The sequence below is a fragment of the Lissotriton vulgaris genome, chromosome 2_1 (assembly GCF_964263255.1).
Source record: "Lissotriton vulgaris chromosome 2_1, aLisVul1.2, whole genome shotgun sequence".
NCBI lineage: Eukaryota > Metazoa > Chordata > Amphibia > Caudata > Salamandridae > Lissotriton > Lissotriton vulgaris.
This window is the reverse complement of record NC_141687.1, coordinates 228,242,905-228,270,172: the sequence shown is the minus strand read 5'-3', so window position 1 is coordinate 228,270,172 and position 27,268 is coordinate 228,242,905. Positions and strand designations below refer to the sequence as shown.

Genomic DNA, 27,268 nt, shown 5'->3' with positions numbered 1-27,268 from the left:
TACCAGAGCAGCGCGCTATCCGCGCAGCTGTGCTTAATGAATGCTAATAGCGTGGTGCTCCATCTCCGTTTGGTAGCCAACTCAGGAGGTGCAAAAACAACAGGTGATGGACCGAATGTGGATCAATGTCACACACTCACCCCAGTCCAAAGATCTGGGCCCAAATCCATCGTTTTTTTGCACTCCACACCACCCTGAGTTAGACAATGGCGATATGCAAATCAGCTCTGACCCTGTGCCCCATGGGAACAGTCCAGTCCGAACTACAAAAGCCATGTCCTTCCCAGAACGGAATCAAGCATCCGAGGACCGGACCGGTTTCGAGGTAACACCTCTCATCAGCCCGGCTAGCTTGACTCCAGCGGTGTGGAGTGCCTGGGACCCACGTCTGGGCATCCCCAGCGCACTTAGGGCGGAATATGCAAACACAACAGGTGATGGACCGAATGTGGATCAATGTCACACACTCACCCCAGTCCAAAGATCTGGGCCCAAATCCATCGTTTTTTTGCACTCCACACCACCCTGGGTTAGACAATGGCGATATGCAAATCAGCTCTGACCCTGTGCCCCATGGGAACAGTCCAGTCCGAACTACAAAAGCCATGTCCTTCCCAGAACGGAATCAAGCATCCGAGGACCGGACCGGTTTCGAGGTAACACCTCTCATCGCACTCAGGAGGTGCCATAAATGCGTGACTTCGCATTTTTGGCAGGGCTGTTAGTTTGATACTGCTTGCACGTTTGGGCACTTAATATTGGTAACCCATAGTCATCATGCGAGAGCTGGACATTTCACATCCCCAGTCTGCACCAAGAAAGAAAGAACAGAAACATTTATGGTGGCAAAGAACCAGTGGATCTGGTTTATCATTGATCAGGGCTTGGCGATTTATATTGTGCTTACTACCTGGACAGAAAGCTACGCCATATAGGATGTATGGCTGAAAGGGTGTTGTCCTTGGTGCACCCCATGCCTGAAATCTTGGCGGTCTAGGTGTTGTCAGCCAAGCATGAATCCAAGTCTTATTGTGCTAATTTGCCATTGGTCAAGCCAGAGACACTGTCCCAGGAACTCTGTGAAGTTTGGGGCCTGGCTGCACAAGGTGACTGACTCATCTAGCCCCTGCACCCTGCCTGAAGGCAAGAGGTTGACTGAAGGCTGGAGTAATGCTGTGCTAATGGAGTGGGAAGAAGACTCCAGGGCCACTTGTGAGCACTGCGCCGGAATTAATGGACTGTCCATGGAAATGGTACTTTACACTGCTATAACTTTGCAGTGTTGGATCCAATGTTTGTTGTTTTGTTTCTGTTTTAATCATAACATAGTTTCTGATGTTACTACATAGTTGTGGGATCAAGTACTGAGAGGTTTCTTGATTCGGCTGTTGTAATGATACTACTAGTCCATACCAAACATTTTCCAAAGTAGCCCTCCAACTCAAATCTGCACTTAAGGGGTAGAAGAAGCTGTCTTTGAGAAGCAGTGTTTGCTAGACTATGTCAAGCATATGAGTGTGTGGCTGGAGAATTTGCCCCACCAAACGCTCAGCTTCCTAGACATCTAATACAGGGTTAAAGATCTTGGATCTGCTCTTTTTTTGTCCTTCATATCATCATGAGTCCTGGGGCTAACACGGTTAACAAAAAACAGCCTGTTGAAAAATAAAAACCACTGAGTCAGTAGTTGTGTTGTTTGTTTGTATAGTGAAAAGGATTTTCCGAAGACTCAATTAAGAGCATGAAAATATAATTAACAGTGGAGTGAAATTCTCTCACATGCATAAAAGCAAAGACCTGGCACGTGAAGTGAGTACCAGGGAGCCGGAGCCATTCCCTGGTGGAAGCCCCTGGAAAAAGAAGTTCACAAAACAGCCCTTGAAGTCTTCTTGCTTCAAGAACAAAGGAGCGCACAGGGAAGAGAGAGTGGTACCAAACTTTGTGCCAAAGCAAAGCATCATCGGAGAGAGGACCAGAGAGCAGGGCATGGAAAGGTCATTACTGTAGGAACTGGAAAGCACATGAGCTTGGTCCAAGTGAGGCAATAACCCCATAGCAAAGAACAACATTATAAATAAAGGCTCTCCCTCCCGCTTTCAGGTATGATTGCTCAACTTTGTGGAAATTTGATCTTCTTCCTCTTCACAGCAACATTTCAGGAGAGGCCTCTCAGTCCAAATCAACCGTAGCTTAGTGTAAGAAAACAGGAGTGAAGGGCCTGCATCGTGTCTGCGGAAGGATTTAGAAATGCCTTGGTTTCTGCAGGAAGTATAGTGTCGCAAGAAGAGACGAGGCAATTAGACGCTACTAGAATGAGGCCATGTCTGGCTACAAGAACAGAGACCAAGCAGCAACTCTGAAGGAGAAGGCAGCAGGAGCACCAGGTCAGTGGTGTAACATACCCACCGTATCACCTGTGGTGTGGGGGGCAAGCTCCAAGGGCTCTTTCAGCACAATACCCTGGCTGGAGACCTCCTGATTGAGTCCAGGGGGCCCCTTCCACTTATCTCGCAGGGGGGCCCCCTCAAGTTTCGTTACGCCACTTTTACTCTGGAGGTATTTAGAGAGGTGAGTTTAAGCTGTTTTGAAGCGATGCAAGTTTCATCTTTAAGCTGGTTGTAAAGAGAGTTCCATTGATTGTAAGTTTTATTTTGTCAGAATTGTATTTTATTTTGAGGGCGACAGAAGATATTGTTAGGTACCTCACTGAAGAATTTCTGCACTGTGGGGGCATATTTAGAGTAATTTATGAAATATGGCAAGTAGCCTCAAATCAATTCTGGTCATCAAAAGGAGCAATTATATTAGACCAATAAATAAGGAAATAGTTGACTTGCTCATTATCAACGTAATTCTCGACTGATTATTTGTGTTCTCCATTGTAGAATTAATTGCAATGGTCAATTTTTTCTCCAAACATGACACAAGCTGTAGAGACCTGGTATTCCTTTTAAAGGTTTAGAGTAGAACTGGCTACATCAAACAATTTAGTTGAGTTGATCTTCCAGACGCAAAAAATGATTTTAGTTCCATTTTAAAATGTTGCCTGTTCGCTGTGCCTTTATGGTGATTAGACTCACACACTGGGATATTTTAATGGTGGGTTTGGTGGAATGCCCAGTTGTCCTCCATCAATCTTTTGATCAGATGATGTCTCTGAAATTGTGGTTGTAGGAGAGGTGGTGTCCTGTGACCTTGTAACAGAATTGTGTGCCCTGCAGGTAAAGCAGGAAGCTCGCACTGGCCTAGATGTTGGGTGTGCCTATTGAAAGGTTCGAGGGAAAAGTCTAAACACTGAAGACCATTATGTAAAACTGAGGTCTCAATTTAAATGCACTCATTATTTTATACCAAATGATACACAATATGCATATGGTTTATTTTTGCAATGCGTGCAAGTGGTTCCCACAAACACATGCCCACAGTAAAAAGTAGTGTTTCCTTATACGTTACGTGCCATTCATTACCAAGCATCAGCCATTGCTGTAGGCAAGACATGAAGAGTGTCTGCATCTTTTCCAGTCCCCACCCCTGTTCCTACCCACTGCAGCGACAACTGTTTACAGCGAGTTGGCATTGTAAGAAGTAAAGCAAATGGGCACAGTAAAGTGGCCCGCGAGGAAAGAAGTAAACAGGACCATGACTTAAGAGGGTAATGCTTGGCCTAGAGTTTATATATAGCTTTGATATATTGGTGCTTTGTTACTTTAGGACTAGCAAATGTTTCAAAAAGGTCAAGAGAGAAGAATAAAAGATGTTACCAAGCAAGCAAACACTGAAAACAATACCACGCAGAGTGTATAAACAGATACATGGTATTGTATACACAATGTGCATAAGCCACAGGGAGGAACAGAGAACACAGAACTCACATAATAGGAGAACAGATTGTAACTGAAAGGTTGCATCAACTTGGACTCTGAATCCCACATTTATGGCAATAGGGAAACAATCACAAGAAACCACTGTTTGGCAGCCTGGGGTGCCTGGCAATGCTGCACGCCAGGTGTTGTGTTCGCTCCTTTCCGTAAGAGAGGAGTTATTGTCCAGTGGATCGACAAAATGACAGATCCTCTGCATTGTATATGGATGACCCTTTAAAAAAAAAAACAATGCAAAAGGGCAAAAACCCTGTGTTGTGTGTTTATGGTCAAGTTCTGTGTGTCATGCGCTATAATATGACTGGTGCCACCTCACTATGCTGCCCACCCACTGGCCAGCGTGGCACATGGACCTGGATAAAATGGTAAGTGTACAACATTCTGGAGCCCTTACCAAGGCATAGGGCCTCTGTGTAGGTGTTGATTTCCCATACTTGCTCAACAGCCACAAATGCGGTATTTGCTAATACCATGCAACATTCAGAATGCACCAGCACCCACATCTGGTGCAAACAAATCGTTGGCACACCTCCATAGACCGCTAGAAGGGTAGGTCCTCTTAGTATATATTAGAATTAAACTTTACCATTAGGGGCCACATATACTACCCTTACATTTTGCGACTCGTATATAGCGCTTCGCAAAATGCAATGTACAACAGTGTCACAGACACACACACTGTTAGCGATTCCCAATAGGGTCGCAAATTGCATGTCTCATCAATATTCATGAGGCAAGCGCAATTTGCGACCCCATTGGGAATGGCTAGCACTCCCAACGATGGTGGCCTGCTGGGGTCAGCAGACCACCATGTCTGGGACTGCTTTTTAAATAAATCAGTTTTTTTTCATTTTTTTAAGGGCAGGCAGTGGTCCCTGGGTTCACTGCCTGCTCTTAAAAAATATATTTGCACCCATTCACAAAGGGGAAGGGGTCCCCTGGGGGGCCCTTCTTGTTTGCGAGTGGCTTACCACCCTTTTGAAAAGGGTGGGAAACTGCAAGTGTTTTGCAAATGCGGTCACAAAACAAGCATACATTGGTGTGAGACTCGCTATTAGGAAGGGACGCCCTTGGAGCACCCCTTCCTAATAGCGAGTTGCAAAGCATATTTTGCGAGTCACTAATAGGTTAGCGATGCACATAATATGGTTTGTACATGGGGCTGACCTATTTTGCTGTCACAAACAGGCCAAATTCCCGTTTGCGACTGCAAAAAATGGTCCTACATCTGCCCCTAGGAGACTTATTTGTGTATTTCTCTGAGGGACCGTGCACATTTTTAAAAAACAGTTTTGCACATGTTGATAATATGGTGCACCTTCTTTTCAATGGGAATATGCAAATTGTTACCTTGAAATAGTGCAAAATGGACTAGCACATAGATGATTAGGGAATTTGTTATATAAAGGTACCACAAATAACTTGTACCACAAAAGTCATGGGCTGTGTTTGGCAAAAGACACTGGGATCCACCTTCCTGCCCATGAAACACCCCCTGAACAAGGGACAAGGCACACATAGTATACAATGCGCACAACAGCAATAGGGCTAAGACTTTCACGCTTTTTTCCCACGTGGTGAGTGCCCACAGACTTCAACACATTTTAGTTGATGACATGACCAATATATTTCACTTTCTCGATATTTTACTTTTTAAGCCTCTATCTTTACAAACAACACAACCTTCCTTGCCTATTTAGGAACTTGGCATAGCCAAAAGCAGATAACCCTAAAAGGCCTGAATCACAAACTTTATTTTGGAGTACAACTCACATACCACAAAATGAAACTCACAAACCTATGGCTAGAGAGCTCCACCTACTCCATCTTTCTAGTGCTAAGGTCTCTAGTAAAAATCTCTGTACACTTAAATATACTGCTTTGTAGAAAATGTGGGCGGTACCTTGGGAGCAGTAGTAAAATGGGGAATGATTACTCAAAAAATGTTGGGTTAAGCCTGGATGGCGGACATGGACTGGTGCATGTTCAGAGAAAAAACTGTATACGTGGCACGGGGATGCCCCAAAAAATGGTCCTTGATTTGAAACAACTGGAACGATTACCGAGGTAATATCTGCAACTCCCCACCCCCCCCCCCCAAGTGCCCCCCTTTTTGACGATCCACCGACACCATAACTTATGTTTTACCTGATGTGTGGTTATTATATATCTGTAACACTTGTGAATATCAATGTATTTGTGACTTACCTCTTTGCTATAAGCTGATTTATCGATTCAATGTGTTTAATAAAAAGAATTATAAAAACAAAAAAATGAGTTGGGTTAAAGGAAATTTACGTTTGGAAGGGACATGCGAATTCAAAACACGAAATTATAAACAAGTGAGACTATTGCAATAGGGAGACCTTCCCCCAGGTGGCGGAGAGCTGCACAAGCAGGTGAACATTTACTAACAGTAAACTTGCAAACCAACATCCAGGTGTAAATCTCCACTCGGAAATGGTGAACAGCAAAACGTGGAACGTTTCGCTTAAATAAAGGAGTAGAACTACATCTGAATAGATGAGTACATGTATATTCACCTCTGTGTACTGGGCACAAAGACTGAACACAAGACAAACACAAATAGTGAGTGACCCAAACAAAAATAGTAGAGAATAACCTAGACAATAGGAGGACAGAAAGAAGTCGATAAAACAAATAGGGCTTCTAATCTTGCAATAACCCATGCTGCATTTCCAGAAACCAACAAGCTATGCATTATGTAGAAGCTTAATTTTATTTTTAAGGAGCTGTGCATGCGCCTGAGAAAAAACTTTGAATTTGGAAAGCGTGCATTTGGCTTTGCATGTAGAGAGTTCATTTCACCAGGGTGAACGAGTCGGAGTTCATCACATCACATCAGATCTAATGAAAGGTGACCGAAGCACTCAACGGTTTGGCATGAACTCTGAAAAGCCATGTTTTTCGTTGAATAATGAATGGTGCAAATCCCAAGGCGTGTGCAGAAATGCAGCCTCTGTACTGCTTGGCACACAAACACACCACATGAATTCCAAAGAGGTGTTAAATGGGTCTATATGCTTAACGAGCGGACTACAAAAAATGCTTTGCAAAATGGATTATAAAATGTAGAATTAGAACCAACCAAGTGCATCACGTCGAGTAATCTGTCTGTGACAAAGCACTTCTTAAGAAAGCCACATGGCAAGACTGGGTCATTCTACTGGTGCATCAAGCACCTCGAACCATACCTTCGACAAGCTTCGTTAAAGGGTCGGTCCTATAAAATGGCATTTTTTAAATTCATGATTAAGCCTCAAAAAGCTTCCCCACCGATAAATATTGGGATAAAGATAGCTCTAAAAAATTCAACTCCCTGATTCACTTGCATAACTAAAACAAAAATATGAGGTTCTACAATGATGTCCAATAAAGCAAAATATGCCCTCCGGCTGTAGAAACGAATGCACCCACATGATATGATACAAGCACAGCACTGTTTATTACCATGAACCATCTACACCTGATCCATAGACTATCCATCTTACTAATCAGGTACCAGATGCATGAAATCGACTCCCAGCTCATTTTTCTTGTGCCAAGTACCTTGATGCACCTGTACCACATACACCTGATGGAGTAACAGCTCCTTCCCTTCATCCCATCTCTCACATACATTTCAGCCACAGATCTGCTATATGTATATTCTGCATACACCTGATGGAATCACACCTCAATTAATTATACTTTACCTCATACACCTGCAGGAGTCGCACCTTCCCATTAATATTATTCTATAGACACTTGATAGAATCCTAGTTCTCTTCGGTAACGAAGCTACACCGTATCCATCAACTGCGCCCTCATTTATGTTCTACTAGACGCGTATGGAGTCCCTGCCCACTCTCACCATCCCAAAATACACCTTAGTGTCACTGCACTCTTCGGTAAACTTGTACCACATTCGCTTCTTACAGTCACAGCGCCTTTCATTAACCTGAAATAACATACACCCAAAGTCGTGGCCACGCCCTTCATTAACTAATTTACACGTCCACCTTATGGAGTGAAAGATCCTGCCCTTGATTAATCTTGGACCAGATACACAGATGGAATCACAAACCCCTTCCCTTCCCTTCATTCCTTTTTTACCCCATACAACTGATGGAGTAACTACTTCCACCCTTCATTCCTTTGCACCCATTCAACTTATTGAGTCGCAACTCTGTCCATTATTCCTTCGAACCATAGATGGGGTCACAACTTCTGCCCTTCATTCCTTCATACCCCATTTAATGTATTGAGTCACAGCTCCGTCCTTTATTCCTTCGTACCCCATACAACTGATGGGATCTTATCTCCAACCCTTTATTCCTGAGTATCACAAATAACTGGTGGAGTCACAACTCCCGCCTTTCATTCCCTCATACCCCATAAGACTAATGGGGTCATACCTCTGACCCTTCAATCCTTCGTACCCTATGCACTTAATCAGGTCATAACTTCCGCCCTTTATTCCTTCACACCACATTCAACATATTAAGTCCAAACTCTGTCCTTTATTGCTTCACATCCTGTGCAACTGATGGGATCACAATGTCTACCCTTCATTCCTTTGTACCCCATACAATTGACCTGGTCAAGGCTTCTGCCCTTGAGTCCTGTGTATCACAGACAACTCAAGGAGTTGCAGCTCCCACTCTTCGTTTCATCGTACCCCATTCAACGAATTGAATTGCAGCGCCGTACTTTATTTCTTCGTACCCCATACAACTGAAGGAGTCGAAGCTCCCGCTCTTCATTCTATCGTACCCCACTCACCTAATTGAATCGCAGCTCTGCCCTTTATTTCTTTGTACCCCATACACCTGAAGGAGTCCCTGCTCGCGCTCTTCATTTCCACACATCTTAGGCTCTTGACCCTGTGTTTTTTGTGCCTGTAAAGCACAGGATAAAAGATACCCCAGAATAGGTGATGCAGCTACTTACACTTGGCCTTCAGGCGTGTAGGTCGACCCCGTGATACTGAACTCGTGGAGGCTGCAATTAATGCCATCGATTTTCTCAATAACGAACATCTGTGAAAGAAAAGAAGAGCCGGTGAATAAGAGCATTGGGCAGCGCAACTCCACGCGGGAGACTCGTTTTCTGTTAATTGTCATATTGATGATTACTTGATTATATGCCTTACCACTAAATGTATACAAATACAATGCATCTTCATAGCCCTGTTAAGAGTGCCTTTAGAGCTGGGTCAGTTGGCTTTTTGTTAGGCAGAGTATGGGATCATGAATGCATATGGGATCATGGGTGCAAATGGACCACTGTTAGATTGCAAACGTCCTTTGTGTTGGGTAAATAGGAGATGCAGGATGACACAACACAAGACCTAGTTAACACAAACACTAACCGTCCTGGAGTGCTTTACAGCAACACCCCAGGGAGGAATTGTGGTCTAGTAACTTAGCTGCGACTTTGGAAGCTTTGGGTTCAAGTCTCGGTCTCAGCAACTTCACTAAATTGTTCTGATTCTGGGGAAGTCACTTAATTTCCCTATGCCTAAAAATGTAAACACGTGGCAAGTAATTGTGTAATTTAAAACATGTTATTCTTCAAAACCCCCTCAATGTACTGCCACGCTGCTCTATAAACATCAATACATACATACATAAAAGTATACCAGATACAATCACAGTGTATGGCATTACTGGGCACAGTCTGATAACAGGTGCTCAGCCCACTAGTTTGAACATTTCTAGTTCTTTAAAACCAAGCTGAATGAGAGGGTGATTCGTTAGAGCTGCTAAAGCTGAGCTCTGTTGAAGTAGCCTGCACTTTTTGAAATGTATACATTATGTGAATGACCACAACATGAGCACTATCTGGCTGACTGCCCCAAAGCAACCTGGAAGAAAACACATTTACACAACTGGAAGAGACATATAGGAAATGCAAGGAATATTAAAATAACGTGCTCAGTGGCAATACACAAAATGATGGTGTCCCTCTGCAGAATGTGATGAGAGGCTCCTTACTCTGGCGTCTCTTCATGGGAATGTGGGGTCAGATGAGGAGCTACTTATCCTGGTAACCCTCTCCCATGCACCCCCTGGGCCCCACCAACACAGCTGCTGAATATGCCAGGAGGCAAAACAGAAAAACAGACATTGCACCTTGCCACACACATTCATTTGTGCAACTACTTTACTTTGTAAATAGTGTTGTTTGCTTAAAATGTTAAAATCTAATGTTGTACGTATGCTCATAAAAGTATACATATATCTACATATAGAGACACACACATATATATATATATATATATAGATATATATATATATATATATATATATATATATATATATATATATATATATATATATATATATATATATATATACATGCACGCACACACACTATGATTGTATCTGGTATACCTTTATGTATGTATATATATATACATACAAAGTCGGATTTTAATATTTTAGGCACACATACACACACGCCTGCCCATGTGTGTTACACACACACACACACATACACGCACACACATATAGGTTACCTCTCCCTCTCTACAAATATATACACATATATATATAAATATATTCACACACAGATATATACTGATTCTCAAAATGAACTTTAAACTTTCTCAAATTTACGGAGGTACAAAAACAAATGTAACAAATACCATGATAGACAACATTTTATGATTAGAAACACATTTTGTACAAAGAAAAACATACAAATTCAATGGAAAAACAAACATTTTAAGGTTAGTTATAATTAGGAAAAGTTAATTATTTCCATACAAAACCTACTTAAACTACACAAACCTTAGAAATTGAAAAGTTATAACTTCAAGTTATAACATGTGCCCAGGCAAAACGTACAATAACTCGCGCACCTCCATACACAGTGTTGTCTGCTTGCTAGCTAAATTAAATTAACTATAACCTGTACCTTCCCCAAGCACTGCTGATACACTTACAGCATGCTAAATAATAGCATTCACAACAACATTCATGACATCTCAAATGGCATCATTTATGAGAACACTGTGCTTTGTAGAGGCCCGAGTATCAAAGAGGTATTCATTGGTTGAACGTGGGCACGCTACAAGAGCCTGTGGTACGCCCCTCAGGATGGTACACATAGCTGCCAGAGGGGAACAGGGAAGGACGATTATCTGCTGTGTGGGGCTAGGATTTTCCTGGCAAGTCTTTGAAAACTGGCTTTAGGATCTTAAGGAAAGTGTTTGATTGGTGCAGGTTATCTCCATTACAGCGATTCTATTAGTATTATCCCCGTCTGTGCATACTTGCTGTATTATCTTATGTTGTCATTTTGACATGAGAACATGTTTTCCAAAGAAACTTCGAGTTTCATTTTGACTTTGGTGATCGGATTAGGTTCAGTCGCCATGGCTGGGTACATCTGCCCACCAAATTTAGAGATGTCCGCCAGCCTAGTTGATATATCTTGCATTCAGAGGAACCGCTGTCAGGGTGTTTCCTGTAAATGCTCTCAAAATATGACAAATGGCTCTGTCAACAATGCAAAGCCCTATGTCAAACTTCTAACTTCTCTTTAATGCTCCGAAAGCTAAATCCAAAGCAGGATTTTGTTTTTGAAAAATAAAATAAACAAGGACTGTCTTACTATGGGAGTTTTCTCCCATGGCCTGTGGTCATTTTCCAGTTTTCCCTGTTCCTTACCGCCAGGACTTACCTGGCGGTGACAGACAGTGAAAACTAGCCATGTGTTTGCCCACTCTAAATAGGAAGGGTGTACACATGGCCAAACCTCTGACGGTCCTTACTCCATTGGTCTGTCTGAGGTGTATGTAGGAGGTGGCAACAGAGTAGTCCCTGCTGTCTTCATACTGAAGATCCGGTGACTCTAAACGAGTTGGTCTAATTTCGTTTTCGCGGTATGATACTAAGTCACTGTTGTGTCAAAGTGCCCTCTCTGCCAAAGTCTAAAACAGGCCCTTTGATACTGCAAGATGAGGGTGTGGTGATACCCAGAGAATCTGGTTGTAAAATAAGTCTGTTAAAGAAGTCAGTGAGGTTTGTAACATTCTCAAACTCTCTATAATAAACATACGACATGCAACTTTTGTCAAGCTAGCAATTTAAAAATAGCGTAAATGAGCATCCTGTCTGCCTAGCTGCACCTCCAGGTTAAGCGAAACGCTGTGCCAATCTGAGTGTGTTTGAATTTTTTTAGCATTCCTTGTGTAACTTCCATGGTTGTTTGGGAATGTGCAAGCCCACTAACAGTGCCCCATTTTCCTTTGACTGGAAAGGGGTACAAGGTGACCCTAGTCACTGGGAGCCTGGGTATGCAAGCTATTTAAGAAAACAATGGCTCCTGTGGAATGGTTTGGAAGATTTCTGATAGAATTACGCACAATGGCTACGCAAAGGGTTGGAGGGATGTCAGAAAGAAAGTTAATTACACACCTGTTATGTTATGTTATATATTGATTTATAACGCGCTCCGTTAGTCGAGACTGTCCTGGCGCGGGAGAGAAACTGAATCAGAGTGATTAGGGCAGCAGCTATTCATGGTATATAAAGAAGTGAGTTTTTAACAGTTTTTTAAAATTGGTCAGGTTGGGAGCATGTCCTAGAGCACCTATACGATTTAGTAAATTATTGTAGTGATTTATAAAGGAATTAAGTAATTCAGACAATACATATACGAGTGTTCAGGTACACAATTATAACTGTACAAAAACTAAACATTTAGACAATGGTGTCTGGTGTCCCAGTGAAAGTACAACTGAACCCATGCTAAAAAAAGTGACATTAAAAGTGACAAATGAGTAAGGTTTCAATTTTCAAACAAGTAAGGCGACCATGTAAATTATATTCCGTTGACTAACAACAATTTAAACAATTAGAAAACTTTGCTGTTTGGTTCGCCTCTTTAAACTGTCAAATTTGAGGTTCTGCTTGTAGTGTACAAGACTTAAGTGTAACAGAACCAATATTCGCGAGTGACTCCTGCACCCGCACTAGGCCATGCGGAGACTGATAGCTGAGAATAAATCGATGGTCACGGGCCTTTCCAAGTCCTTTCCTCCTCTACCACTGGGATAGGGATCTACTGGCTGTCCCTGTGTAAAATTGTTTAAGTATCCCATAACTGATGTCCTTCACTTCCCCTTCTTGAAATCTCCCTTTACTTGAAACATCTGCTTAGTACCACAAACAAGTATCCATAATAATGCCTCGTTAGCGAGCTTAAACATTGTCCTTTTTGAACAAGCGGTTCTGATATCACAAAGTAAGTTCTGATTAAAACAGCAGGAAGTGCACGTGACTATCTGATCCTTTCCAACAGCGCTGACAGGCATGGTCATTGTGGTCAGCGCCAACCCTTTCTTATCTCTTGCCTCCCTACTCAATCTGATTAAAGAGTATGTTCGTCATCGGAATACTTGAGCAATGCCCATCTTATGACAATAGCTGGGGTGGTCTATCGTGGTACGATCTAAAACGATAAGCAACGAGAACGCCCGATGCACGCAACTAGTCTCTTTTTCATAATCTTTCATCATCCCACGTCATTACATTCTTGCCTTGACTAACCAAGACCATTCTAGTGCACCCCACCACATCGGTGTATGATCCAGTTTATCAAATGTAGCTTTAATCTTACCAAACCAGTCTTCTCATTCTTTATTTGTTTCAAGCCAGGCCAATATTGCACGATTTCCACCAACAAACCACTTTTCTGACCCGACTGCCAGCGAACACCTTACATCGTATTTCTGTCTTATTTTGGAATGTGGCAGGGCAGCGGGCAAAAGTGACTAATGACAAATGGATAGATTTTATCCCAAATTTTGACATTTTAGCACTTCAGGAGACGTGGGCATGTGATGTGATACATATGGAGGGATATAAGACCTATTTCTCGCCTGCCAAACCTTCTACTTCGGGCAGGGCGAAAGGGGGCCTGACAATCTACGTCTCGAACCTCCTTAATACGACTAAAGTTGTATCTATCAAATTAGACCCAAATTTCCAGATCCTCTGGATATGCCTTAAAAACAAGGAAAACTTTCTTGTGGTTAATTTTTACAACAATCTGACATCTCTAGATGCAGTGAATGTGGGAACACTGATTCGATCCACTCTATTAACCTGTATGAGAAAGATTGAGAAGGATGTGACAATCATTTGGGGGGGATATCAACCTGGGTCCATGTATCACTGAGCTTAATGGTATTTGTGGCATAGTAGATGAAGCCAGTAATCCAATTACACATTTTAGGCATTGCACTTTAGGCAACCTCCTTAATGAAATGTTGTTTGATCTAGATCTAGTAATAGCAAACAACGCCAACAAAGAGGATTTGCTACTTGCTCCAACATTCCATGGGAGGGGACATCAATCAGTCATAGACTATATTCTGGTCTCAAATGGTGCTATGTTAGCAGAAGCAGTGTTCACTCTGCATAAAATCCCATTGAGTGATCACACTCCAATTAGCATCTCCATGCCATTGTCCCAAAATTCAAGGAGCGGATATAGCTCCATTTTAACGCAAAACAACTTGGCCTTAAATAGAATAAATGGCTATGCTTTGAAGTGGGGAAAAATAGACCCTGCAGAAATAACAAAGCAAGTGGTAGTAAGGGCTCTCCCACATTTTATAAAATGTCTTAGTATGGACGTATCTGATCAAGAAATTACTATTAATTTTGAGGCAATTCTTAAAATAATAAAAGAGGCGCCCTGGATTGAAATGAAGCAAAAACCTAGGCAGAAAAAAGGTTGGTTTAATCATGCATGTACGGCGGCTTACTCCAATTTAAAAAGTGCCCTTAGGAAGTCGGCTAGGATCCCACAAGAGGTAAAAACACTGCGGAAGATATATAATCTAGCACTCAAATCGAGGTAGAGGGAACTAATAAACCAAATTTGGGACCAATTGCACGAAAGCTGCAGTCTTAGGAACTCGGCTGCTTTCTGGCAAGTGGTCAAATCCCCTTTTTTAAATGATAACACCAAGCTCCCGAAAATTGAGGTAGCAATAGAAGAGAAAGACTGGGTTCAACACTTCACCAAGATCTTTTCACATAGCTCGGACTCCCAAAATTCAGGGGGTCCCAGACTTTATGATCTACCCAGTTCTTATCCCATCAACCTGCAGTTTACAACGCTAGAAGTTGCACAGGCTCTGAAAGTTATTAAAAATGGGAAGGCGCCTGGCCCTGACGGCATCCCAATTGATCTGTTCAAAGCCCAAATGGATCTATGGACCCCCCTTCTCACAAGAGTCCTGAATGCAACCTGTAACGTTGGCTTATTGGAATCCTGGTCTCGTTCCGTATTAGTTCCCATATTTAAAAAAGGGGACAGGGGGTCTGTTTCCTGCTACCGCCCAATCTCGCTTTTAGACTCCCTTGGCAAAGTGGCAGGTCGAGTCATTTTAGAACTGTTACAAGATTGGGCGGAGGAAGGCAGAATTATCTCAGACCTACAATATGGGTTTCGTCAAGGTCTAGGGACTATTGAGCAGGCCCTAAATCTTTCCCTCCTGATTGACAAATATGTTTCCATCAAAGGCGGAGACCTTTATATGGTTTATGTGGATTTATCATCCGCGTTTGATTGTGTCTCCCATTCCAAACTCTGGTCCTTGTTGATCGATATGGGGGCACCATCAAACGAAGTGAAGTTCCTGAGAGAACTCTATTCCAATGCCACAGCCAAAGTCCGCTATGGAATGGGAGGTGAGTTGACGGAGGACTTTCCAATAGAAAGAGGGGTGAGGCAGGGATGTGTCCTGGCACCCTTCCTTTTCACTTTGTATACGAATGGGCTGGAAAGTGAGATGTTGAAGGATTCCCAAGACCTCCCAATGGTGGAAAACCGCCCAATTCCCGCATTACTCTATGAGGACGATACAGTAATACTAGCCCGCACCCCCATTGAACTGCAAAAGAATCTGGACAGGTACTCAAGGTTTACGGCTGGTCTGGATTTGAAAATAAATATCAGTAAAACCTTTGTTATGAGGGTGGGTTCGAGTCGCAAAAGCAAAATGAGGGGGATCTACCTCAATAAAGAAAAAATAGTGACTACTGATAAATATTCATATCTAGGCATAACAATAGATCACAAACTTTCATGGAGAGCCGCCGTGGATACACGCAAATTGCTTTTTTTAAGAACCACAGCTGTCTTAACTAATTTTGCCAGAAAGCTGGGAAAGAGAGCGCCCCTGAAATGATAAAGATTTACAAAGCCAAAGGTCTTTCCGTGGCTCTGTATGGGGTGGGTCTTTGGGGTTTCGTTGCACTCGATAGTATTCAGCGGGTAGAAAACTCCTTCCTAAGGTATCTACTAAGAGTACCTGGTAGCTCAGGTACTCTTGCTTGTCACATTGAGCTAGGTCTTTCATATATTACGGACCTAGCAAAAACCGAACCATTGTTACTGTGGCATAGGATCTGGACCTCAGAAAAGTAAATCTTTACCCAGCTTATTCTTTCTGATTGCATGAAAATGGATGACGCTAATAACTCAAGGTGGCTGCGATACGTAGCATGATTTTTCCATGATCTGGGCTGGGACCAATATTACTCAAATCCCTCCCTAATTCGTGAGGTACCGAGAAAGGTTTTAAAAAAAGAAATGTTTGGCTCATTTAGAGGCTTTGAGATTAACGAGTGAGATTACGAAACCCTCTGTCACTCATGCCTTGCTTATACAAACGGAACCTTTAATACAGCCATACCTCACTTATAACACCACGAGTTAAGAAAGACATCTGTTGGTAAGGTTCAGAATGAACTCCTTTTATAGATTGGTTACATTTCCTACTAGAAATAACTGGGCAAAAGCACTTCCCCCTTGTCCCTGTGACGGTCTCTCGCTACAATCCACTCCCCATATCTTATTTTTTTGTACCTTTTATCATAACCTTAGAAAAAAATGGCTTATACCCATACTAAGGAGTACTGGTCTTAAACAATATCGTCCAGCATTGCTTTTTGTACAATTGTTACAGGGTGAGCGGTTGGTTTTCCTAGTGGAGAACTTCATTAAATAGGTTGTCCGCCATCGTTTGACCCTAGAGTGCTCACTGTAAAATATTGAAACCTGAATTTTAATGGTATAACAAGTAATGCTTAGACATTTGTAAAAATTCAACTTGCAGGTTGCTAATCGAATAACATTTTATCTTGTAAATATTGTACTTTTTAACTGTATTATAAATGGCTATACGATTATATTTATTAATGAATAAATGTATGTTTTGTAATGTATGCTTTTATGATTTGCAACCAAAATCGAAATAAAGCAATATTGAATTGAATTGAACCTTACAACTTAGATTGTTTAGAACTGAAGCAAACCCTGTATAATTCCAATATTAAGCATGCATTAATACCAATCAAATAGTACAATAAATTTCAAGATAAAGATTAAATTGTCTTCATGGTTAGGTGATGTAATGAAATGCTACCACTAATAGCGTTTTTTCATTAATGTGTAGTTCCAATGAAGAGCAATTCTTTGTGAATTTTCCAGGCCACTAACAGCACAGGTGACAGATCCACTAAACTAAACCCATTCACCAGAATCATGGAATCTCCCAAAGTGGTGAGGAGCTATAACTGCAAAGACTGACCACCATCACTTGCTATTGTGCACGACTTCTGTGACAAGCAAACAGGTAAGTCTGACATGGATCACATTCCTCCGAGTCCAGCCCCACCATACTTATCAAATACACTACCCTGTCCCCCTATCTATTGAATAAATATGCTCATTCTGACGCTAGGTGAGGGAACTTGCCTATTCTTCAAAACAGCTTTTTGAAGTGAAATGCCAAATTTGAGACCGGATTCACAATTTGGGTTTGCACCCAAGTTCAACTTAGGTACACACAAAAGGCTTCTGTGTTCATAACCCCCTATAGCCTCATTCACAAAATCAGCCTCTGATGGCATTTACACACCCATATGTAAATTTGTACTATGGAAAATACACAAGTACAGAAATATTCCTCCATACTAGTAAAAGCAGTAGAGGTAGGAAAAGGAGTGCTTCAAATACAATGAATGAAAACCCATAAAGCCATACCTTTCCCAGTATTCACAAACATTTTGCATGACCATTTCCACTTTAGAAGTCACTATGGAAATGTACTTACAATAACAATTCCACGCTTTTTTGGCGTACAGATTTACAGACAAAACATTACAGTAAGTATATAAAAATCACAGATTTTTATAACTAATCCTAGATATTTTTGTGATTACCAGAAAGCCACATAAATCATAGGAGAAAACAAATAATTGGCCAAATTCTTACATTTTAGAAAAGGGTACTCTCAGAGGAGACATAAAAATACTTTCTTTGGCAACTGAACTCATGTAGGGTTTTATACAGAATAAATGTTTATCTAGACTAAAATCACAATAAAAGTGTTAAGCTTAATTCTGTTTATCCAATGTTAATTATTTTTATTTTTTCCAACAAAGAAACTGCACAGCAGTGAGAAAGGATAATTTACTATGTGTGCAATGCATTAGATTTACAAGCCCATCTGTTTCACCTCCATTCTGAAGAAGATATCTAATTCAAAGGGTTCTCCCTTAAAATGAAGGTGTACATGTGAATCTCTGGTGGTTAGATATTTATGATACCAGCATCCTGCCATCGCCTATATCTTAATATAGGCACCTACAGTATTAGGTATGGTTTTATGTGATACCATTCATTGGCCCTTATTTCTTTTACCATTCATTGGCCCTTATTTTTTTTAAGTGTCTTATCCAGGAAATGCAAAAATCGTACCATATCATTCAGAAGGAAACACCTACTTGAATTAAATAAAACTACACAAACTTTAATAATGTTAGTAATCAAGCCGAAAAGCAGGCCAGCAGTCAAACAGCGTAGTGTTAGGTACCCCTATACTAAAGATGGTTCCATGCAAAAACAACAAGCTATAATAGGGGATGATGGACGGAGCGTTTGAGCAAATCAAACACTCACCCCCAGTCAACTGATCTGGGTTTAATCCATCACCATTCTTTAGCTCACTCAGTCACCCCAGTTCAGACATGGCCATATGCAAATCAGTCTGACCCTGTGCCTCATGGGAACAGTCCAGCCCGAACTGCTAAGTCATGTCTTCCCTGGACCAGAAACAAGCATGCTGTGACCGGTTTCGGATTCATAATCCTCATCAGTCAGGCTATCTTGAATCCAGTGGCCAAGTGAGCAAGGGATTCACGTCCGAGCATACCCTGCCATTTTAGGGCGAACAAAGCGATACAAAAGGGGATGATGGACTGAGCTTTTGAGCAAATCAAACACTCACCCCCAGTCAACTGATCTGGGTTTAATCCATCACCATTCTTTACCTCACTCAGCCACCCCAGTTCAGACATGGCAATATGCAAATCAGTCTGACCCTGTGCCTCATGGGAACAGTCCAGCCCGAACTGCCAAGTCATGTCTTCCCTGGACCGGAAACAAGCATCCTCGGACCGGTTTCGGATTCATAATCCTCATCAGCCAGGCCAAGTGAGCAAGGGACTCACGTCTGAGCATACCCTGCCAATTTAGGGCGACCAAAGCGATACAAAAGGGGAATAAACGCATGGCACACGTTACTAGATTAAACCCTTTGCCAAGTGGACTAAGACATTACTCCACCCAGTAAGATAGGAAACAATAAGGAAAATGCTTTTGAGCTATCTTTGTGCCTTTCAAATAACTACAGTGAATTACGAAAAAAGTGATGCCACGGTATTTTCTTCAAGAAAATTATTTATCAAGACAAACTATTAATTATCTGTCTCGTCACAACATGAATTGTATGGTATATGAAACGTCATTCCTTACCAGATTGAATACTGTTTGGTTGGCTGATTTGTATTAATAATGTATAAAATGAAAAAGGACCTTTAAAAATAATTTACAAATCAGATTATTTGTTTTGTTGTGTTTTTCTTTTTTTATTTTGTATTTGTAACTGTTGGTAATAACCATTGGATGAACGTTATATTTGATGACAGATATATACCATACAATTCATGTTGTGACGAGACAGATAATTAATAGTTTTTGTCTTGATAAATAATTTTCTTGAAGAAAATACCATGGCATCACTTTTTTCGTAATTCACTATATTCACCCAGATGCCGTTTGGTTTACCGGGCACCCCCTGTTATTAATAATGATTTCAAATAACTACAGCAGAAACCCATTATTTTAGTTTAAGGAATAGGGTACAACAACCTGAGCATTTGATTGAATAGACTCTCCGGCTCATTACCTTGACTAGCAGTCCTAAAATGGGGGTGCCATATTTCTTCATGTCAGGAGGACTCTTTGTATTCAGCCATTGGCTTACATAAAACACATCAGTACACTGAGTTTCCTTCCCAGTAAATTCCCTGCTCATCCCTCTCCCACTGACAATTCACAAGAGCCCTCAGAATGTAATTTTAAGAGATTAGCATTTTCTATCCACACCCTGTAGTGGCCCAGCAGAGGTGTTACATCCCTGTCCGCTTTCACCAACCAATTTTGTATGTTCATGTAAATATATATTTTAAAAAACAGCACCAACAGTATGCCTTCATGTAATCATGCACTGCCAATGCTCCAAGGGCTTTCTTTCCAAATAAATCCAAATGAGCACATGTTGATTTACCAAATGCATTCTTCTGTCATTACCACGCCCCATTAAAACGGAGCTGCCTACATGTATTGTTGGTGTGAATACTGAAATGTGTTTTGGTGTGGGTTTATACTGGGAACCGAACATTCACCTAAGGAAAAATGATGAAGTGTTGGATAGATCTATGAAGGAAGGGACCTTGGGATTGTCCGCACCTGGATCTAGCGAGCGTCTGGCTCAAGAAGCATGCAACAGCAACGTGCCAATGGAGAACACTCTTCACCTGAGGCTTACAGGAAATTCCTCTTTCTAAATCCGGTCTTGGCTGAAGAATAGTGACTCACAGGCACTCCCAAGCCATGTATACCTGATCAAAAGCAGTGTCACTGGGACAGACTGCTGAAGGGCCATCTGGTGAATGATGTCACGGATCCCAAAACCCCAGCAGTAATCATCAAACAGAGCCACATTGTGGAACACTCATTGTTGGGGATTGTTCATAGTGTGGGACTGGACAAAGACAACCCTTTTTCTGTTCATTAGATTGCCCTTCTAAAGACACAAGCATACCTGGAAGCCAAAAGGGGTATTGCGGTGCTGTGGGGACTGCAGGAGACACGGTCATGAGCAACATGGGAAAGGGGAATGGATCGCTGCATGGTCATGGAGGAGACCGCGAAGAAGCACCGAAGCTGCCTGCAAAAAGCAAGACGGGGAGGGTGGAGAGAGGGAGTAGGGGAGACGCAAATGTTGACCTAGTCGACGAATTGTAAGTAGAGGGCAAGAAGTCAAGAAGAACCTTGTAACCCAGTCTAGGATAATATCCTGCTTCGGGATACCTCACTGACACCACATGTTGAGTTTCATCTGCTTGTGATACACAATGCATTGTTTGAGTGTTACCTTAATAAAAAAAACTCTTTTTTTTGTTGGAAAACAATAGAAAGGGTTTTTTATTAAATAAAATTGTATGAGTTGCAACACTTTTTATGCAACCTGCCAGCCCTCCAACTCTAATTCCAGAGGGGCATTCTCAGCCTTTCAGCTTTGTTGGTTAATAAAATGAGTACCATTGACCCGAGTAAAGAGAATGGTCTCCAATATCGACAGCATTGCGAAGCAGTAAGACTATAGCAGAGAGGGCGAATTTACAGGTTTTAAAGTGCTGCTCTAGCAATGCGCACTTATCTGCCCCCAATGATCTTTTTCTGCTTTGGTTTTCTTCTCGAATAACAATAATAATATAATACATATCAGTAATGAGATTAATAATAATAAAACACACTCAAAGTAATAATGATGCTAACCAATGAAATAAAAAAAACAAAAGTAAGAGTCCATGTGTTCAGTGATGTGTTTCAACTTACACTTTCTATTTGTACAGTATATAATAATGACATTACTACAGGGGCGTAACAAACGCCCCCGCAGCCCCTGCAGTGCGGGGGGCCTCACTCTCTACAGTTAATGAAGGGGGCCCCCAGGGGGCCAGGCCCCCTCAGCTCTTCTGAGGGCTGTGAGAGAGGCCTGCGCTGAAGCAAGCCTCTCTCCCTCTGTGTCTGAAGCAGGTGCAGCCTGCTCCGTTCCCCACACCCCCTCACTCTGACTAAAGAGAAACAAAGTATCAACATTGTTTCTCTTCAGTCAGAGCCAGAGGCAGGCCTGGGACAAGGATGGGGCCCCAGAGACAGCAGTCTCCACTGCTCCTCTGAGGCAGCACAGAGCCCGGGATAAGCAAAGCCCACCCCACAAGAGAAGAGACAGGGACACGGAGGGGGTGGGGGTGGGGGCCCCACCCCACAAGAGAAGAGAAGAGACAAGGACAAGGATTGGGTGGGTGCCCCATCCCACAAGAGAAGAGACAGGGACAGGCCCCCACCGAGAAGAGATAGGGACAAGGATTGGGTGGGGGCCCCACCCCACAAGAGAAGAGAAGAGACAGGGACAAGGATGGGGTGGGGGCCCCATCCCACAAGAGAAGAGACAGGGACAGGCCCCACCCGAGAAGAGATAGGGACAAGGATTGGGTGGGGGCCCCACCCCACAAGAGAAGAGAAGAGACAGGGACAAGGATGGGCTGGGGCCCCATCCCACAAGAGAAGAGAAGAGACAGGGACAAGGATGGGCTGGGGGCCCCATCCCACAAGAGAAGAGAAGAGACAGGGACAAGGATGGGGTGGGGGCCCCATCCCACAAGAGAAGAGACAGAGACAGGCCCCACCCGAGAAGAGACAGGGATAAGCATGGGCTGGGGGCCCCATCCCACAAGAGAAGAGAAGAGACAGGGACAAGGATGGGGTGGGGTGGGGGCCCCAGAGACAGCACTCTCCACTTCCCCTCTGAGGCAGCTCAGAGCCCGGCCCCAACGCTCTCCTCTCCATAAGCAAAGCCCACCCCAAAAGAGAAGAGAAGAGACAGGGACAAGGATGGGGTGGGGGCCTCAGAGAGCAAGAGCAAGAGACAGCACAGAGCAGTGCTCGGGACCCTGACAAGGGTGGGAGTGGGGGCCCCCAGACAGAGTATTCTCCAGGGCAAAGCTCACATGAGAAGGGACGAGGCAACAAAATTGTGCCCTCAGGTAAGCCCTCTTGTTAGAACACACCATGGGCATCCGCGGGAGGAGGGGGGCCGAGAAGGGTGCAAGGCAGAGGGGAAAAAGGGTGCAAGGCAGAGGGGGAGAAGGATGCAAGGTAGAGAAGGGTGCAAGGCGGAGGGGAGAAGGGTGTAAGGCAGAGGGGAGAAGGGTGCAAGGCAGAGGGGAGAAGGGTGCAAGGTGGAGGGGAGAAGGGTGCAAGGTGGAGGGGAGAAGGGTGCAAGGCAGAGGGGTGAAGTGTGCAAGGCAGAGAAGAGAAGGGTGCAAGGCAAAGAGGAGAAGGGTGCAAGGAAGAGAGGAGAAGGGTGCAAGGTAGAGAAGGGTGCAAGGCGGAGGGGGAGAAGGGTGCAGGGTAGAGGGGAGAAGGGTGCAAGGCAGAGAAGAGAAGGGTGCAAGGCAGAGAAGAGAAGGGTGCAAGGCGGAGGGGAGAAGGGTGCAAGGCGGAGGGGAGAAGGGTGCAAGGCAGAGGGGAGAAGGGTGCAAGGCAGAGAGGAGAAGGGTGCAAGGAAGAGAGGAGAAAGGTGCAAGATAGAGAAGGGTGCAAGGCGGAGGGGGAGAAGGGTGCAAGGTGGAGGGGGAGAAGGGTGCAAGGCAGATGGGAGAAGGGTGCAAGGCAGAGAGGAGAAGGGTGCAAGGAAGAGAGGAGAAGGGTGCAAGGTGGAGAAGGGTGCAAGGGGGAGAAGAGTGCATGGCAGAGGGGAGAAGGGTGCAAGGCAGAGGGGAGAAGGGTGCAAGGAAGAGAGGAGAAGGGTGCAAGGTAGAGAAGGGTGCAAGGCGGAGGGGGAGACGGGTGCAAGGCAGAGGGGAGACGGGTGCAAGGCAGAGGGGAGAAGGGTGCAAGGCAAAGGGGAGAAGGGTGCAAGGCAAAGGGGAGAAGGGTGCAAGGCGGAGGGGAGAAGGGTGCAAGGCGGAGGGGAGAAGGGTGCAAGGCGGAGGGGAAAAGGGTGCAAGGCAGAGGGGAGAATGGTGCAAGGCAGAGGGGAGAAGGGTGCAAGGCAGAGGGGAGAAGGGTGCAAGGCAGAGGGGAGAAGGGTGCAAGGCAGAGAGGAGAAGGGTGCAAGGAAGAGAGGAGAAGGGTGCAAGGTAGAGAAGGGTGCAAGGTAGAGGGGGAGAAGGGTGCATGGCAGAGAGGAGAAGGGTGCAAGGAAGAGAGGAGAAGGGTGCAAGGAAGAGAGGAGAAGGGTGCAAGGAAGAGGGGGAGAAGGGTGCAAGGCAGAGGGGAGAAGGGTGCAAGGCAGAGGGGAGAAGGGTGCAAGGCAAAGGGGAGAAGGGTGCAAGGCAAAGGGGAGAAGGGTGCAAGGCAGAGAGGAGAAGGGTGCAAGGCGGAGGGGGAGAAGGGTGCAAGGCAGAGAGGAAAAGGATGCAAGGTAGAGAAGGGTGCAAGGCGGAGGGGGAGAAGGGTGCAAGGCAGAGGGGAGAAGGGTGCAAGTCAAAGGGGAGAAGGGTGCAAGACAGAGGGGAGAAGGGTGCAAGGCAGAGAGGAGAATGGTGCAAGGCGGAGGGGGAGAAGGGTGCAAGGCAGAGAGGAAAAGGATGCAAGGTAGAGAAGGGTGCAAGGCGGAGGGGGAGAAGGGTGCAAGGCAAAGGGGAGAAGGGTGCAAGGCAAAGGGGAGAAGGGTGCAAGGCGGAGGGGAGAAGGGCGCAAGGCGGAGGGGAGAAGGGTGCAAGGCGGAGGGGAGAAGGGTGCAAGGCGGAGGGGAGAATGGTGCAAGGCAGAGGAGAGAAGGGTGCAAGGCAGAGGGGAGAAGGGTACAAGGCAGAGAGGAGAAGGGTGCAAGGCAAAGGGGAGAAGGGTGCAAGGCAAAGGGGAGAAGGGTGCAAGGCAAAGGGGGAAGGGTGCAAGGCAAAGGGGAGAAGGGTGCAAGACAGAGGGGAGAAGGGTGCAAGGCAGAGAGGAGAAGGGTGCAAGGCAGAGAGGAGAAGGGTGCAAGGCGGAGGGGGAGAAGGGTGCAAGGCAGAGAGGAAAAGGATGCAAGGTAGAGAAGGGTGCAAGGCGGAGGGGGAGAAGGGTGCAAGGCAAAGGGGAGAAGGGTGCAAGGCAAAGGGGAGAAGGGTGCAAGGCGGAGGGGAGAAGGGTGCAAGGCGGAGGGGAGAAGGGTGCAAGGCGGAGGGGAGAATGGTGCAAGGAAGAGAGGAGAAGGGTGCAAGGTAGAGAAGGGTGCAAGGTAGAGGGGGAGAAGGGTGCATGGCAGAGGGGAGAAGGGTGCAAGGAAGAGAGGAGAAGGGTGCAAGGCAGAGGGGGAGAAGGGTGCAAGGCAGAGGGGAGAAGGGTGCAAGGCAAAGGGGAGAAGGGTGCAAGGCAAAGGGGAGAAGGGTGCAAGGCAAAGGGGAGAAGGGTGCAAGGCAAAGGGAAGAAGGGTGCAAGACAGAGGGGAGAAGGGTGCAAGGCAGAGAGGAGAAGGGTGCAAGGCGGAGGGGGAGAAGGGTGCAAGGCAGAGAGGAAAAGGATGCAAGGTAGAGAAGGGTGCAAGGCGGAGGGGGAGAAGGGTCAAGTGGAGGGGGAGAAGGGTGCACGGCAGAGGGGAGAAGGGTGCAAGGCAGAGGGAGAATGGTGCAAGGCAGAGGGAGAATGGTGCAAGGTAGAAAAGGGTTCAAGGTGGAGGTGGACTAGGGTACAAGGGGAGGGGGAGAAGGATACAAGGGGGAGGGGGAAAGGTGCAAGAGGGAGGGCAAGAAGGGTGCAAGGCAGAGGAGAGAAGGGTGCAAGGGGGATGGTGATGAAGTTAAAAATGTGCCCCCCCTGGAAACATTTCTGCGGACACCCATGGAATGCACAATACTTTGTGAGGGAGAGTGGGAGAGAGTGGAGAGAGAGAGAGTGGAGAGAAACAGTGGAGAGAAACAGTGGAGAGAGAGAGTGGCTAGAGAGAGAGAGAGAGTGGAGAGAGAGAGTGGAGAGAGAGAGTGGAGAGAGAGAGAGAGTGGAGAGAGAGAGAGAGAGAGTGGAGAGAGAGAGAGAGAGAGAGAGAGTGGAGAGAGAGTGGAGAGAGAGAGTGGAGAGAGAGAGTGGAGAGAGAGAAAGATAGAGTGGAGAGAAAGATAGAGTGGAGAGAGCGAGTGGAGAGAGCGAGTGGAGAGAGCGAGTGGAGGGAGCGAGTGGAGGGAGCGAGTGGAGAGAGCGAGTGGAGAGAGCGAGTGGAGAGAGCGAGCGGAGAGAGCGAGTGGAGAGAGCGAGTGGAGAGAGCGAGAGAGGGGAGAGAGTGGAGAGAGATAGAGTGGAGAGTGGAGAGAGAGAGAGAGAGTTGAGAGAGAGAGTGTGGAGAGAGAGAGAGCGTGTGGAGAGAGAGAGAGAGTGTGGAGAGAGAGAGAGTGGAGAGAGAGAGAGAGTGGAGAGAGAGAGAGAGAGAGAGAGTGGAGAGAGAGAGTGGAGAGAGTGGAGAGAGAGAGAGAGTGGAGAGAGAGTGGAGAGTAGAGAGAGACAGTGGAGAGAGAGAGACAGTGGAGAGACAGTGGAGAGAGAGGCAGTGGAGGGAGACAGCAGAGAGAGAGTGGGTGGAGAGAGAGTGAGTGGAGAGAGAGAGTGAGTGGAGAGAGAGAGTGAGTGGAGAGAGAGTGAGTGGAGAGAGTGAGTGGAGAGAGTGAGTGGAGAGAGAGAGTGGAGAGAGAGAGTGGAGAGAGAGTGGAGAGAGAGTGGAGAGAAAGTAGAGAGAGAGAAGGGGGAGAGGGTGGAGAGAGAGGGAGTAGAGGGAGACAGTGGAAGGAGACAGTGGAGGGAGACAGTGGAGGGAGACAGTGGAGGGAGACAGTGGAGGGAGACAGTGGAGAGAGAGATAGTGAGAGAGTGGAGAGAGAAAGTGGAGAGAGAGACAGAGGAGAGACCGTGGAGAGAGAGACAGTAGAGATAGAGTGGACAGAGTTGAGAGAGAGAATGGAGAGAGAGTAGAGACTGACTGACTGAGAAACTGACTGAGAGTGAGACTGACTGACTGACAGAGACTGACTAAGGTAGAGAGAAACTGACTGAGAAAGAGAGACAGAGAGAGAGGCAGAGACTGACTGACAGAGAGATAGACTGCTTGACTGTGAGAGAGACTGACTGACAGAGAGACTGACAGAGAGAGACTGACTTGGAGAGAGACTGACAGAGAGAGACTGACAGAGAGAGACTGACTGAGTGAGAGAGTCTGACTGACAGAGACTGACTGACAGAGCGAAGAGAGAATG

General features: G+C 44.9%; 1 protein-coding gene across 4 annotated transcripts in view; it reads right to left on the bottom strand.

Annotated features, from left to right (window-relative positions):
* ATP2A3 (ATPase sarcoplasmic/endoplasmic reticulum Ca2+ transporting 3) overlaps positions 1 to 27,268 on the bottom strand; it is a 504,701-nt gene that overhangs the window by 108,956 nt on the left and 368,477 nt on the right. For all 4 annotated transcript variants that reach the window (XM_086954808.1, XM_086954806.1, XM_086954807.1 and 1 more), the window contains one exon: positions 8,835 to 8,923. In XM_086954808.1, the coding sequence (XP_086810934.1) occupies positions 8,835 to 8,923 (89 nt within the window). The remainder of the gene's footprint in view (positions 1 to 8,834; positions 8,924 to 27,268) is intronic.